We start from the raw sequence: 16,611 nt of genomic DNA on the forward strand, positions 1-16,611 counted from the left end.
CAAAAAAGTTATATATATTACTTCAACAACGCTTCGAATTCTCAATCTTAACTAAATTTACAGGTAAAAAACATTATGTTTTCATTTTTTCATATTCCGAAATTTTGTATCGCTTTAAATATGATTCATTATGGCTAGCATTTTTTTTCTTCAGTTCTTATTTATGTAACTATATGGATCTATTGGATCTCTTTCTCTCTACATATATGCAGATATATAGCCAAACAAGGTTCAATTAAAAAAAAAAAATCAAACAAATCAGCCCCGGCTAGAATTTTTTTTTTTTTTTTTTGGCTTGGTTTTGAAAATTTAAATTATGCCTCTGACAAATATCAGAGAAGAACCTAACTTGAGTATGAGTGTGCATGAATGTGTATATATGGAACTTTCTAATTTAGCTTAATTTGTTTTCTTTTAGATGGCGCCTAAACCTAAACAACTGATGAAAACCTACAAAATAGTGCGCATTATCAAGAAGGCAGAGTGTGAAGATTGTAAGTGCAACATTCTCAAGCTAGTTTTTTTTTTTTTCTCTTTGATTTGAATTGTGTTTTCACACAATTAAGTCCAAGCAAATCAACGAAGTCTTAATTAAATAGTAATGTAAACATTACGAATTGGTGATTGTACGTATTTGTTCTTTCTAACTAGAATAAATTCATTAATTTATTTTTACTTTTTTTGCAGGCAAAATTTTGAAACCTCTGGTGGGTTTATTTATGGGAGCTGCTCTATTGGGTATTATTACAAGGAAGAGAAAGAGATGAAAATCGTGTTTTTTAATTATGCAATTTCAGCAATATATACTTCCCGTTAAGGAGAAAAGACAAAAATGAAAACTCTCCATATTTTGTTAATTAATATGGACACAATTCTTTTTGTTAACATCATATATATATAATTTTTGTTTAGACAAGTGTTCCTGTATTAAGCATATTTACTCTCGTTTGTGTCTTTTATTCTTGAACCACTGTTAACAATCCAATCCTTGATATATATATATATATATATTGTAATTGTATTTTCATGCAATATCAATGCAAAATGCACACTAACGATCGATCAGTCGATGGCCACTAACATTCCATTTCATTTAGGCCTTAAATCTGACGGATGAATCATTACTAATAGAGTACGTAATATTATGAAACTGTAATTTCACGATAGTCACTGTCAATCCAGTGTATATCTATTCTAAACCCTATTTCATATATATCGATGTGTCTAGTCGCATAGGAAGTGCCAACAGAGGTCACGGTTGTCAGAATTTAACAATATTTTTGTTTTTTTTTTCAAAATTTAAAGCAATCAAATTTAAGAGATAAAATATATTAAAAATACATCGTTAGTCATATAAAAGAATAAATAATATGATTCAGTAATCGGAGGTACTAGAAGGCAATTTTTTATCTATAGAAATTATTAATTAAAGTCACACGTACGAAAACAGAAAGAGTATCTGATTTTCAATAAATCTATAAAGATCTAACTCAATGAGTCCAATCCAAATATATGAATCGGTCTCAATGGTTCAGATCTATAAATATATATGTTTTTAAACAGTGAAAAAGAAAAAATTTGTATGCCACATTTCATCTTATACTAAGTGAATCTGACTCAATGTGTCAGATCCAAGTTTATTTTTTTTAATTCGGTGGAGGCCAATCCTTCTATTTTTTTTTTTTAAAAAAACAACTTGAATCTTCATTATTGAGAACGATCCATTTCTTATCTGATTTTCTGTGGCATCTAAATTTCAAATTTTCCAATTGACGTCTATTTTTTTTTAAAAATAAAATATATCTATGGATCTGGACCATTGAGACCGATCCATAAATTTGGATCGGACTCATTGAACTAGATCTTTCTAAATTTGTTGGAATCCGAGTACTATTTTTGTTTCCATACATATGAATTTAATAATTTTATAGATAAAAATTTTCCATACTAAAATGAAATTTTTTTTTTCTAACTTGATAATTCTACTATTTTACTTCACTATACTATTCTTTGCATAGTAAAAAAAAAAAAGTTGGATTAACTTTGTCTTCATATGCTATGAATTGAACTCAGTTCTCGAATTTAAATTGCGAAAATTAAAATTTATTTACAGTTTCAGTTTGAAACTTTCAACTAAATCTATTTTATGTATTAAATTGTCACAACTCGGCAACTAAACTGACACTTTTTTTCTGTGTTGGATTCAATGCGGCCGTTAATTGTATAGCCGCAAAACTAGTCGTTTTCTACCCTGTACTTTTTCTTAGCCTAATTAACTCGTTACATTTACTGATGTTTAATCTGCATTGCAGAAATCAATGAAAATATTCTGAAAATAAATGGAGAAAATACAAAGAATATAACTATAATATTTTTTTTTAATATATATATATATATACTCCAGGAACTATATAATTGGGTAAATTTAAATTGAATAAATTTTTGAGTTCTTTAAATTTCAAAATTAAGGTATACATGATATTGTGAATTTTGCAGGGAAAATGCGATAATTTCAAGCATATCATTTCTAAAATTCATAATATAATATTTACCCTTCCAAAAGTCCAAATACTCACTAATTTTAATTACCCAATTTATAATTTTTTCTAATTAAACTCTTTTTTAATTTATAATTTACCCATTCGATCTCCATTCGTGTGGTTTTGCAGCGGCAGCTAATGGACCCTAGCTTCCAGGCTGCACTGCAGAGATTCCAACATACTTTAATTTAATTAGCTTTAGCAACAGAGAAATTGAAGAGAAGATTACAAATTATATATTAATCTAGCTAGCATGAAAATTAATTGGAAAATAAAATGTGCCATCGTGGCCGCTAGCTGTTGTGTTAAATCCAAAACATGAATTAGATCCTCCGCTGAGCTGGCTCAATTCCACTTCCACCCACCCTATATAAATATATATATATTCAAAACAGAAACAAACAAGCCCACACCTCCAAAGACCTCCAAATATAAACAAGCTCACCGTTGGATCAACAATTTTCAAAGTGTCTTAATAAATTGTAAAAAATTCAGAAAAATGTAAAATTTTGTCTCCTAGCACATATTAATATGGAGAACAAGATGAACGGTTCGGATCGACGTTTTGGATTTTGAAATTTCAAATTTGGACCGTATACATATCAGACCATATACACACGAATGCACATTACACTACTACATAATAAGTGATTATACACGGTCATAAACAGGGGAGCTACACGGATTTCCTGCCGTGTGGAAATTGGTCGAAATTAGAAGATTAATAAATTAATTTTAATGCATTCATTTTTTGAACGTTTTTTGACCACTTGACTTTATACTAAATTAATTCGAATATTTAAAATTTTCACATGTAGACACATCACTCGTAAGATAGGCGGATTTCAACGGTTCGGATTCGTCATTTAAAATACATACAAATATTCGAATACATACAAATATAATTAAAAATATATTGTTAGTCATATAAATTAATTATTTTATCAAAATACATACAAATATAATTTCATATTCAATCCGAAAAAAATTAAACACAACCCATTACAAGTTTCAAATGATTTACTAAACAGAATATTGTAAAGCAAATTTTGTCGTGTAATGGACATGTTACACATATTAAATATATCACATTTTGATAAATCAAGTTTCTCAAAGTAGGATCCATAAACTGCCACTTGTCCCACCTTCTTAGTGTACCAGAAAAGGGGGGAAAGAAATCACAACACTATTTGGAGGATGTCAATTCCCACAAAATGAAAATGCCGGATTTTATTGTTGCTGTTACTCCTTTTATCACAAAATAGGTCCCAAAAATACCTCTAGTATCAACTGCAAAAGAGCAAAAAAAAAAAAACAAAACAATAATAATTCTAATAAGACAAGTGGCTAATCAATTCTTACTTGTGCATGGAAATCAAGATTTCATTCAGCTCATAATGTTTTTCTCATTAATAATTAATTAAGCCTTCATCGATTTAATTGAACTAATCGTGTGAAAACATAAAATTCAAACCAAATAGATCAAAATGGTAGCCAAAGAATGTTGTATGTACATTTTTTCCATTCCGTCTTGATACTCTGCATTATTCCAATATTCTTTGTCAGTCGTCTAGGCGCCATCTAAAAAAATAAAAACAAAAACAAAGCTAATTAGAAAATTCTATTACATGTACATCTATGCGCACACATTCATATTCAAGTTAGGTTCTTCTCTCATATTTGAAAGAGGCATAAATTAAATTTACCAAATGAAAAGAAAAAAAAATTAATAAGAAACCAAGAAAAAAATGCCAGCCTTAATGAACCGTATTCAAAATGATATAAAATACAGAATTTTAACTGGAAGAAACAAAAAACATAATGTTTTTACCTGATGATGTATGGAGGATAAAAGGTTTAGGAATATTAAGGTAAGGAAGCGTTGTTTAAGTATGAACTTTCTTAAGAAAAAATATCGGTAGGTCACTATTTATATTAATTAAAATTGTTGAATTTTAATTTTGTGTTATTTTTGGCAAAATAGCAATCTCTCTCTCTCTCTCTATATATAGAGAGAGTATATATGTAGAGAGAGAGAGTGGAAATCAAACATGCAAATCATATGTTTGGTTAAAAATAAGAGCAATGTTTTTTTAGTAAATATTGAAGATCAAGGCATTTAATTTATTTAACATTTACAAGGATTTTTTATTAGAAATTTAAACTTGAACCTTTTATAAAAAAAATAGCATCTTTCATACTAGATCAAATACTAGTTCTAAATATAAAAATAATGCATTCGTGAGAACCAACTATTAATTCAACTGTTTTTTTTTCTTTTTCAATTAAATGTTGATGTTGATGCTTTTTTTTTTCAATGTAAAAAAAATTATGATGTCTTGTAATTTCAAAAGCAATAGAATATAGTTTTGTTGGTATCTTGTTTTTTTTTATTAATAAAATAGTGTCTTTATTAATTGAATGAGAGTTATATTAGAAAGTTATTGTATATTCACTTGATTGTTTTATAACTAAATTGGTCATTTATGAAAAAGAACCAGTTGAGAATTGTGACTGGACCGGACAACATAAATGCTTCTGTCTTTTTTTCACACATTCAAAACCTCTCATTCTTGAGTTTAATCAAAGTTTAAGCTCTAACTGTGGCAAGCAGGGTTCACTTTATTGTTGCATATTACATGCTGAAGATACATGCTGAGGGATATATATATATTTTTTTTAATATTGATGTAATCTTGTCTTGTAGTTAAGACATGCATTACAGCTTGTTGGTATATCTATAGTTATAAAGTCAAGAATACTGTCTTTTTCACAGATGCATCACCTGTTTTAATTATTTGTGCATATGAATTACTTGAATAAGATTAATATAATAAAGTAGGTTCGTAGATGCTGGTAAAAATGTCAAAAAATATTATTCTACCATCTTAACGCATCATAAAATCATTCAATATGATCATATCAAATTTAAAATGAAATAACCATACTCACAATTACAGGCTCACAGCACTACGTCTATTAAATATTTTTTATTTGCTGAAACCGATTACGTGATTCAGAAAAGTTGAAGAAGTCGTAAGAACAATTTTACCTGTTCTTATTTTGGGACTTCATCTTGAGTTAACAGTAAAAAAGTGCGATAACTGTCGTCTAGAAAATTTTGCTTATATCTTGCTCAATGTAAGATTTTTCTCAATTTTTAAAAAAGCAAATCATGATACACGAATTACTCTTTGCATGTATGGAATTCATCATTTTTTGTCAAAATTGTGTCGGCACATGACTAGACGAAGCTTCGGCGAGATTGTTTCATCAATTAATTAATAGCCTGAATATAATGAGAGTAATTTTAAAATATGCACACAGTGATCTGATTCGCGGTAAAATCTTGAGATAGTTTCATCAAATACTTCTTGCATCTGCCCTGACGGACACAATAGATAAAAGAGAGTAGCATTCATAGGATATATATTTTCCTCCATTTCTTTTTCTATTTTTTTTATTAATATCCAAAAATATATATTAATTTCAAAAACTACCCACGTTTTCGTTCGATTTACAAAACTAATCACACTGGTAGTATTTTTACCGGTTTTGATCAATCTTTCCAGTAACAAAACATTGAACCGATGATTTTATCACTGGTGCTTATCAAAGTTAGAGATATATATCTCTCAGATGCGAAATCAAATGTTAAGATATATATTATTTTATTTTATAGTTATTTTTTATCCAAGATTATAAAAATTTAATCGCCGATAATTCTAAATTATTTTTTATTACGAAGAATTCTAATTAGATATATATAATTTTATTTTATGATTATTCTCTATTTTATCATTTTTAATATATTCGTTAGTGTGAATTTTCTATATATTTAAAATTTGATCTTCAAATATATTTTTATATGCTAATCGATCCTTTAGTATGCATATTACAACGAGAGATATCTTAAATTTTGAGTTGATACGTGGAAAATTCGGATGATTCAAATTCTTTATGCATGCATGATTCAAATTTGAGACATCTCATGGGATACGGACTCTATTACCGTAGCTTCACTCATTAGCCACTAATAATATTTTTTTAATGAAAATACAAAAAAAAAAAAAAAAAAAAAAATCTAGATTGATATTAGTTTTCCGTTGAAAGAAATCCAACCGTAACACTTGGTTCTTTTTTTCATGGAAAAGCCGAATGACACGACCAATGATAAAAGAATTTCAAACTTTATATGAAGGGAAATCGAAAGAGAAAAATGAAAAGCGCTGTAGAAAAAGAAAAGTGAAGAACAACGACTGACACGAGCACTGCCCGCGCGGCGTACTTCCTGCCTCAACCTCTTACACGTGTCTTTTTTGCTTCAAAAAATAAAACAGATCTTTTTCTCGTTCATAAAATAAAAAATAAAAATCTCAATCTCAATCTCAATCTCCTTCTGGGTTGTGGGCTTGTGGCTAGCAGGCCGGGTAGATAAGAATCCGTTTTCCCTAAAGTAGCGTAAATTTTAAGTTTGAATTCAGACCGTGCATCTGGTTTAAAGAAGCACCAGGCATTCCATCTCGGGCCAATCGGATTCTGATCTAACGGTCCGGATTTAATCTCAAAATTTGAGTTACTTTAGCGCTTCAGACCCGGTAGATAAAGCTGTGGTCCACTCAGCCAGGAGATAACACAAAACATACACTCATAATTTCTGACTCGTGGGACCTTGTCTTCTTGGTCTCCTCTCTCGCATGAGCTTCTCCCACTATTCGTTTGCCTCTCTTCTTCAACCATGGCCGAGTGCCATTGTTTCAAGGTCTGTTCTACTCTTTCCCTATAATTGTGTCTTTAAAGTGTTTGATTAATTGCCCGAGTGAAAAAAGATTATTGCAGTACATAGAAAAAATTATCAAAAAAAGAGAATAATTAAGTTGCTGACCATTTTTATTTCTATGTAGCATAATTAAGTTGGTTTCTCTTAATAAGTTTTACAATTAATTCTAACCGTTTGTATGTTTGACCAATTATATTCAAACTGTGCATTGATTTTTCTTTTTTAAAATTGAATTGTGTGAATCAATAAAGAAGAAAGATAAAGTTTTTTGCATACAGAGCCATGTCTTTATTTTATTTGTAGTAATCCTTGAGATTTTCTAATATGTGCAACTAATCTAAATATTCTGGACACAGTTTAATAAATACTTAATAACTAAGTGTGAAAGTATGTATGTTATGTCAATTATTACCATTTTGCCCCTGTGTTTTTTTTAAGCCAAGATGACCTCAAACCAAGCAAAGCAAATAAGTGGGTTTCAAGCTTAGGTTAACTTGTTTAATTATATTGCATGAGACAAGATAAAAAACATGTTTTAAGCAAATAGGGATAATCTACTTGTTTTTTACATAATTTGGGCTATTTCCATGGTTCTGTTGTTTTATAAGAATACGAAGGTGCTGGGCATTAACTGGAACTATGAGAAACGTTGAGTGTTAATGCTATTTAATTAAAATAAGTTTGTGTTGATCAATAACCATAAAAAAGTAAAAAAAAAATGCACCAAAGAATAACATCTGGCTAGATTGTAGTTCCAGTTGTAAATATCTTTTTTCAAACTATTGATAAATATTAATTATTAACAAGGCCTTTTCATTTTGAACCAACAAATTGTCCTATATTAAATAACACCTAACATTTTCTAAGTGTGCTTAATAAATACCATGACTTCTAATATAAAAAAGGGACTCATTAACATTGCAGGTTTCTTCCTAATCTCATGCTTATGTTTATTGCAGGGAAATTATCTTCCGAGGTTAAATTCCACAGGAGCTAGGCTCCAAATATTCTCCTCTTACAATAAACGACAATTCTACAAGATTTATTCTTATTTATACAAAAGAAAGGCTGTAACTTCTTGTGTACAACTACAGAAGTACAATTGTACTCAACCTATATATGGTAGGAAATTTCTCCATGTGCCCTTTGTACGGGATGGCAGCCACTGGACAGGTCACAGTTTTTACTATCACAGAAAAAAATCCAGAGGGAAGTTTCAGGTGAAGGCTGAAATGGAGATCTCCACTGCAGTGGATGTGATAAATGACCTGGGGTTTGACACACTCACATTCCTGGTTGTAACAGTTTTGGTTGTACCGGCTTTTCGGGTCATCAAAGCCAGCCCAGTTAGTTCATTCCTTATTAATCCTTTTTAACTAGTATTGTAATCCTTTTAATAGTCTTGTAATCTTAGATCTAGTCAATTGTAGTTGTTGTTATTGACTTGCATTAATTTAGTCAGATCATGGATTGTCATTTTTGTTGGTATATTCTGGTACTGAGACTGTTGGTATGGTACTGCATTATGGAATTAGGAGGTAAAACAGTTATTTTCCCAATACAGTTATGGCAATAAATCTGAGATCAAAATTCTGGAGAAATTAAAACTTATGGTTGGCTTATGCTTTCATTATGATTTACGTTCAAGGGTGCTAACATTGTATTTTTTTTTTTCTTTGTAGATACTAGGGTTTTTCTGTGCTGGTGTAGTTCTAAACCAGTTTGGTTTTATAAGAAATTTGACAGATGTCAAGATTCTTTCCGAGTGGGGTATACTTTTCTTGGTATGTTGTTTTTAATGGGTGTCAAAATTTATGTCTTACAATACTATACGGCTTCTTTTATGGAAATTTAGTTGTAGAAGACATTACAGCTTGTTGGTACATCTATAGTTATAAAACCAAGAATACTGTCTTTTCACAGATGCACCACCTGTTTCATTATTTAACAGATGCTGTAATTTAATAAAGGCCCACTTAGCCTTATTAAGCTCTATCAATTTAATTGATACTGTTTAATTGACCCTTAAATTAACTTATTAGGCCTCTATTTATATCCTCATTTCAGTATGTCATTGATTTTTGGTTTTGTTGTAGTTGTTTGAGATGGGACTTGAGCTTTCCTTGGATCGTCTTGGAGCTCTTGCGAAGTATGCCTTTGGCATGGGTTTGGCTCAGGTTCCTGTTCTTTTCTTCTCTTCTCTACTTTTCTTCTTTTTTCTTCTTTAATTCTTTAAACTAATGGCTTTATTGAAGCAGTGCATCACATAGGCCTCGTTAATTTACTGTGTTAAATTCTCTTATTAAGGTACTCCTATCTACCCTAGCTTTTACTGCATTTGAGCTTCCACCAAATGGAGCAATAGGGACAAAAATTTTGGAGTTTCTCTTTCACTCTCGCTCTGATCTGGTACATAATGGATTTTCTAAAAACTTTGTATTTTATTACTTTATTATCTAGTTGTTCTCATTTAAGTCATGAATCAGGAGCATAAATTATAAGACATTGCAAGTCTTTTATGGAAACCCTCAATATCCTGAATAAATGTATTATTATACTTTTCTGATGAAAGGATTATATGATTTTTGTTCAATAATCCTAAGTTTCAAACTATTTATTTCTTTGTAATTCTAGGTGAATATAAGGAGCGTTGATGAAGCAATAGTGATTGGGGCAGCTCTTTCTCTCTCTTCTTCTGCTTTTGTTCTTCAGGTAAATATAAACTTTGGGTTTCCCATTTTGTCCTTGTATTCTAGAGCCTTTTTTCAATTTGCTCCCGGCCATCATTTCTTAGTCAAATTACGTACCAATCCTAACATTGCTTATATGTAATTATTCATGTTTCTGTTAAGAGAGATGCCTACCAAAATGACTTGCTTTGCATGATTTTGAAACCCTAGGGGCCAAAACGGGGCCGGATAGTACTTTTTTGTGGACTCTGTGTGCAATTTAGGCTTTTCCAAATCACCTGAATTCAAAACTGTCTCGTTTACTCGAAGATTTAAAACAATGACATGAATTCAAAACTTCAAATATTTGGTACGATGTAGATTCTTGCTGAAAGAGGCGAGCTTCCTACACGGTTTGGTTCTGCCACTCTTGGAATTCTTCTTTTACAGGTGATTCATGACTAATCTATTTTTTTTTATGCAAAACATTCTGCATTTCTTATCTACAAAAGCACCTTTTTGCTATTTTTCAAAAGATAAATCATGTTAGAAAACTGGAGGATGAAAAATCCCCCCCCCAACCCTCCCCTTCTCTCTAAATTATTTTCTTTGTGAACATTATCCCACTATTATCGTTGCAGAAAACTATTTTATATTTGTATCTAGAAATACATTTTTAGTAACTCGTGCTTTACTTTTATTGATGTAATATAAAGAAAATAACCCTCTCTGCTTTCATCCCTCTATAATTGGTTTCAGGACATAGCTGTGGTTCCTCTATTGGTGATTCTTCCTGTGTTGGAGAGCCAGGTATGCAAAAGGTCAGCACTTCCGTTAAATTTAAACTCTACTCTGGAATCAACTACTTTACTAGAACATCATTTATTTCAAGTGTATGGGTCATAAAGACATAGCCATATGGTTTCCAAATGAATTATAAATAAGTAAATAACTAAATAGATTCTACATCAGATAATGGATGACTTCATATTTGAACATTAGAACACATTAATTTATCATATACACTCCTTTAGCTCATCTCTGATACACCCCTTTGAAACATGGAAACTATCCCATTTACTGTTCTTCTTGTGGTATCTCTAGTAGTACCTAGAAGATCCCTCCTTAGTTCCAGATGTGTGTAGAGTTCGTTATAAGAAATGAAGGGTAGAAGAACCAGAAAGGAGATAAATACAATGAATATTCTTCTTTCACTTCCAAGAGTGTACATGTTCCTAGGATTTGCAAATATGTAATATTGGTAACTTGAAGGGTATACATCTGGTTTTGGTAGATTGCATGTGTAATTGTGTATACACAAAATTGCCCCTTAAGCTAATACAAATTGAAATAAGTTATAGCACAATAGGCTTAAAATAAAACCGTGTATATCATACATTCACTTCTTTGCCAAGAACTTGACCTTACTGCTTTAAACTTTTTTACTTCAGTATGTGAACTTGGCAGAAAAAATTCTTTTTATTCAATTTAAATTGCAGAATGTTGTGAAGGATGATAGTCTCTTGCCAATACTAGTGGCCCAAAGTTTGAAAGCTTTACTAGGTCTTGGCATACTATCTCTTGGTGGCAGGTTATTGTTAAGGCGGATATTTGAAGTATGTGCAATTTTAATTCTTCATAAAAAAAAATAATAATAAAAAAAAAAACTCATTCCATGTATTGAGAATTGTTGATATGTGAGATTTATAAAAGTTTTTCCAAGTTTGTTTTAATGATCCAAGATATTTTGTAATTTTATTAAATCTGGAACCTCGGACCTTTATTTCTCTACCGATATTCAAAAAAATAATGAGGGCTAAAATCAGCTTTGAATCAGCTATGGGTTTAGGACTTATAATGGATGTATCTTGTTGAACTAAACATTAAAAAAATAAATCTTTGTATAGGTAGTTGCTGAGTCAAGGAGCTCAGAAGCTTTTGTTGCACTTTGCCTACTGACGGTTTCTGGCACTTCGCTTCTCACCCAAAAGTTAGGTTTCAGTGATACGGTAAGTCATGTGTATATTTGTTTCCTTTTAGGTGGTTACCTTTTCACCTCCCTCATTTCATATTTTGAAATTGTGCTAGTCGGTATATATGGTATTAATTATAAGAGTCTAATTTTTATTTTTTCAAGTAGATTAACTTATAAGATAAAGTGATGTTTACAGTTAGGAGCTTTTCTAGCAGGAGCCATCCTCGCTGAAACCAACTTCCGCACGCAAATTGAGGCAGATATAAGACCTTTCAGGGGCTTACTACTTGGATTATTTTTTGTCGCCACAGGGACCTCTATTGACACGCAGGTCGGTTCTTATTTATACTTATTTGGCTCCTCTTCTCTTTTTCAGATTTTTTTCATATGGCCTGTCATATTTTACTTGCAATTCCAACCATTCTAAAAGAAATGTTAATCAATAAGAAATCAAATATGGGTTTAAAATGATAGAAAATTATTGAAAAGGAAAAATATAAAGGAGAATCATTCATTTTTACCTTACAGAACTTCAATACCATGTATATCCAGCTGTAAACTATACCTGTGTCCCTGTTTCTTCGGAAATACCAAAACAACATTTCCATCTGCTCCATTACTTGAAAGAAGTATTGAAAAGGAAGGCCTGATTGGGCTAGTTCTGAAGAGATCCTGAGTGGGTCTGGATCCCCTAAAGTATTTCAAAATTTGAGTTTGGATCCAGACGGTCTGATCAGAATCCGGGCCAATCCGACCTGTGGTAGACTGCATGGGGCCCCTTTATTATTCATGCAGATTCTGATCTGACGGTCTGGATCCAAACTCAAATTTTGGGTTACTTTAGGGAATCTGAATTTTGGGTTACAAGGAACTGCAATAAGAAAAAGACAAGTTGCTGTTTTGAGTACTTTATCCCATTTATTTATGTTGTACTTAATTACAGTCTTACTTGTGCACAGCTTCTGTTCCGAGAGTGGCCAAATGTGCTCTCACTCTTGGGAGGCTTGATTGCGATTAAGACATTGATAATCACAGCTTTAGGACCACGGGTTGGTTTAAGCCTCCAAGAAAGTATCAGAATTGGCTTGCTTCTCTCTCAAGGTGGCGAGTTTGGATTCGTTGTTTTTTCTCTTGCAAATAGGTAGGTCACCAATGTAACCAAATATTCTTCTCTCGTAATTAGAAAATTGCAATGAGGCCCATAACTTATCTATACATTGTGAAATGCACCACATATTCCAATAGCTGCAAAGATAAACCCTCTTAAAGTTGAGAATTTTTTTTTTTTAGTTAAAATGTTTGAAAGTGACGCATAGACTTGTCTCTATTCAGTATGGCCATTTTTTAGTTATAAACTTATCTCTCTTCCGCACGTAATCAAAATGCTAAGAAAATTATATATCTATGTATTATATTTTACTTATAATATAATTTGACTACTGGAGCTTTAAAAAAAACTTACATTGGAGTTCTCCCATTGCCCATATATCAAATATGGGTTAAAAATGATAGAAAATTATCTCTCTCTTCCAAGCAACAATTAACGGCCTCTTATTTTCAGGCTTGGAGTTCTCCCATTGGAGCTGAATAAGCTGCTTATAATAGTAGTGGTGTTGTCAATGGCATTAACCCCATTACTCAATGAAGCCGGGAGGAAAGCTGCCAACATAATTGACAACAAATTTCAGCAGAAAGAGGTATGCAATTAAGCAGATAATTTTTTTATTTATAGAACTTATTATTAAATAATAAAGATACACAGAAAAGTGCAGGTGTTTTTCGGTGGCATAGATAGATCTGAAAAAACTTTCAGATCCAAACTTTGGGTTAAAAAAAATTACATGTTTATAACTCTGCAGCTTTTGCAAGAACCTAGAGTTTGCCCTCTTCTGGCCCAGAAGCTAATGGAGCCAAATTTTTTTTGGGATCCTAAGTGTTTTCTGTTTCAGTAAAATTTCCAGCCACTCTTTCTGTTTCACAAAAAAATCCCGGCAACTCTTTCTTTAAAAAAAAAAAAAAAAAACCAGTCACTCTTTAGGAAAAAAAATACACTTTGGATCTGAAAAATAAATCTGTCCCCAACTTGTTTTGGACCAAAGGCTTTGTTGTTGTTGTATACTTGTATTCATCTATGCTATGGAAAAACCCCAGCACCTCTTTCTGTTTTCCTTTATTATTTAATAATAATTTCTATAAATAAAAAATATCAATTAAGCAGACTATCTTTTATCAACAAATGCGATTTTAATTTGCTTACATGTCTTGAGCTTTTGATGACAGAAAGCAACTGAGCTGACGACCTTTGAGGGATCCGAACCTGTTGTCATTCTTGGATTTGGACAGATGGGCCAGGTACTATAAAAAAATCTCAAGATTGAAAACAAGTTATCCTGCACATGATATACTTTTTTCCTCCATAAAAATTAAATAAAACCATTGAACCAATTAGCTCTTTAAAAGTTGAAAATTAACTGACAGAAAAAATAGCAAAATCCATTGTTTATTGGGTATTAGATTCTGTCTCATATTTGCATTTCTCAGATGTTTTAAATTCAAAAACTCCAGGTTCTTGCAAATTTTCTCTCGACTCCATTAGCTTCTAGGCTGGAGGAGAGCAACGTTGGATGGCCTTATGTTGCTTTTGATCTGAACCCTAGTGTTGTTAAGGTTGCACAAATACTTCCCAATTTAACTTGACTTACATTTCATATTTGCAAATGTATATCATTTAATGTGAACTTGTCTTAACCAGGAAGCAAGAAAATCAGGATTTAGAGTACTATATGGGGATGGATCGAAGCCAGCTGTTTTGCAATCTGCTGGTGTATCTTCTCCGAAAGCAGTTATGGTTATGTATACTGGAGAGGAGAAGACACTTGCAGCTGTACAAAGAATTAGGCTTGCTTTTCCTGCGGTAAGATTTGGTGATTTTAAAAATTTTATTTATGTAATCACTTGCTTGTTTTTCATGATTGTGAACTGTTAGTTATGTAAAATTAGCATAATAAATTAGATCCGTAGATGCCTGTAAGAGGGTTAAAAAAAATTATTTTTCCGCCTTGCCGCATCATGAAATCCTTCGTGAACATAACTTTACGCTCAATTCGGCAAGAAAGAAGTAAATCAATGTAGTTAGGCTAAAAGGTGGTCTACTTTTGGAACTCTATTCACCCAAAGAGATTAAAATAAATAAATAAATAATGTGGAAACTTATAGGAGTCAAAATCTAGTACATTTTAAAGTTTAAAGATTGTCATAGCAGATGAGTGACTGAAACAAAGATAGTGCTCTTACACATACCCCAATTACTGTCTTGTAGTTGTGATTATTTCAGGTCTTGACATCAATCAAGTTTATTTAATTTATAATCGCTTCAAGAATGAGGTTCATGCATCAATCATAATTTCATTAAATAAAAGAATGATTGATATAATTGTATCATCATAGTTTAGAAAGCAAGTCATTTGACAGAGACATAATTAATTACCTTTCTGGTGACTAGTAGGTGCCTATATATGCAAGGGCTCAGGATGTCATGCATCTTTTTGAACTGAAGAAAGCTGGTGCTACAGATGTTCTTCTTGAAAATGCCGAGGTAATTTGGTAGAGTTCTTTTAACTCTGTTTTAATCTTTCATAAAATAAGAAGGTAACCAAGTAAAAAAGAGAGGAGAAAGGAATTTTTCTTCCATAATTTAAATTAGTTGGACTAGTTATATATTTACCATTTTAGCTTGGCAAGTGGGAACTAAGCTAAAGGTTATTTGAGGAACAATAAGATCCAATTTCTCTGCACGTCTCCTTTTATCTCATAAACTTTGGAATGCAAAACAACAGAAGAAAGTTATGAAGTGAAAAGTATTATAACATTTTATTATTCTATTAATTTTCATGTATAGACTAGCCTACAGTTAGGCTCCATGCTTCTAAAGGACCTGGGAGTGATGTCAGATGATGTTAATTTCTTGAGTAAACTTGTGAGAGATTCCATGGAGCTACAAGCACAAGAGGTACTCAACAATGCCAAAGACCAAGATTTGGATGTTATGAAACCTTTACAGGTATGATTGTTTTGATGCTGTTAATTTAGGACACGATGAGTGGAAATATACTAAACAATTTAACTCTAAGCAGGTTAGGGTTACGGACTTGGTACAAGACAATGGAAATACTGCACGGAAATTAGTCCAGGAGCAGTCATTTAGCATTACTCGTCCTGATATACCTCTTATATCAACCTCGGATCGGATTCCATTATCGGGTATCGTAGAATCAGATGCAGGATCCATACCAGATGTCACGGAATCTGATGATGGTGTAAAATATTGTCGTTTGGATGTGGATAATGAAACAGAGGAAGAAATGCTGGATAGTTCTATGAAAAATTGAGGTTGCCAAGATTCTGTTGTTAAATAGTAGCATGAAACAAAGGAGATGATTAAACTATGTGAAAATTCCTGATTGTTTTTGGGTTTATGAACAAAATCAATTTATTGTATTGATTTTCTGCTTTACAAAATCAGTGGTCATCACTAAAATTAATAAATTATTGTTCAAGGGTTGGGGAGTTACGCACTTGGCTAGCTTTATAACCAGCAAACAAGCTCGTCAAATTCATAAAACCAAACAATATGTGAAATGAACAGCT

At 31.7% G+C, this 16,611-nt stretch overlaps 1 protein-coding gene across 1 annotated transcript; it reads left to right on the top strand.

Moving 5' to 3' along the window:
- Positions 1-7,149: 7,149 nt before the first annotated feature.
- Positions 7,150-16,531, top strand: KEA3 (K+ efflux antiporter 3). Its single transcript, XM_078322536.1, has 19 exons — positions 7,150-7,302; positions 8,280-8,666; positions 9,003-9,104; positions 9,417-9,497; positions 9,628-9,729; positions 9,955-10,032; positions 10,371-10,439; positions 10,749-10,799; positions 11,489-11,605; positions 11,897-11,998; positions 12,161-12,295; positions 12,924-13,105; positions 13,526-13,661; positions 14,245-14,316; positions 14,530-14,631; positions 14,717-14,878; positions 15,470-15,559; positions 15,863-16,024; positions 16,098-16,531. Exons 1-19 carry the CDS (start codon positions 7,279-7,281, stop codon positions 16,350-16,352), a joined length of 2,409 nt encoding a protein of 802 aa, XP_078178662.1. The 5' UTR covers positions 7,150-7,278; the 3' UTR covers positions 16,353-16,531.
- The last annotated feature ends 80 nt before the right edge of the window (positions 16,532-16,611 follow it).

Source organism: Carex rostrata, chromosome 20 (genome assembly GCF_964058835.1).
Source record: "Carex rostrata chromosome 20, lpCarRost1.2, whole genome shotgun sequence".
NCBI lineage: Eukaryota > Viridiplantae > Streptophyta > Magnoliopsida > Poales > Cyperaceae > Carex > Carex rostrata.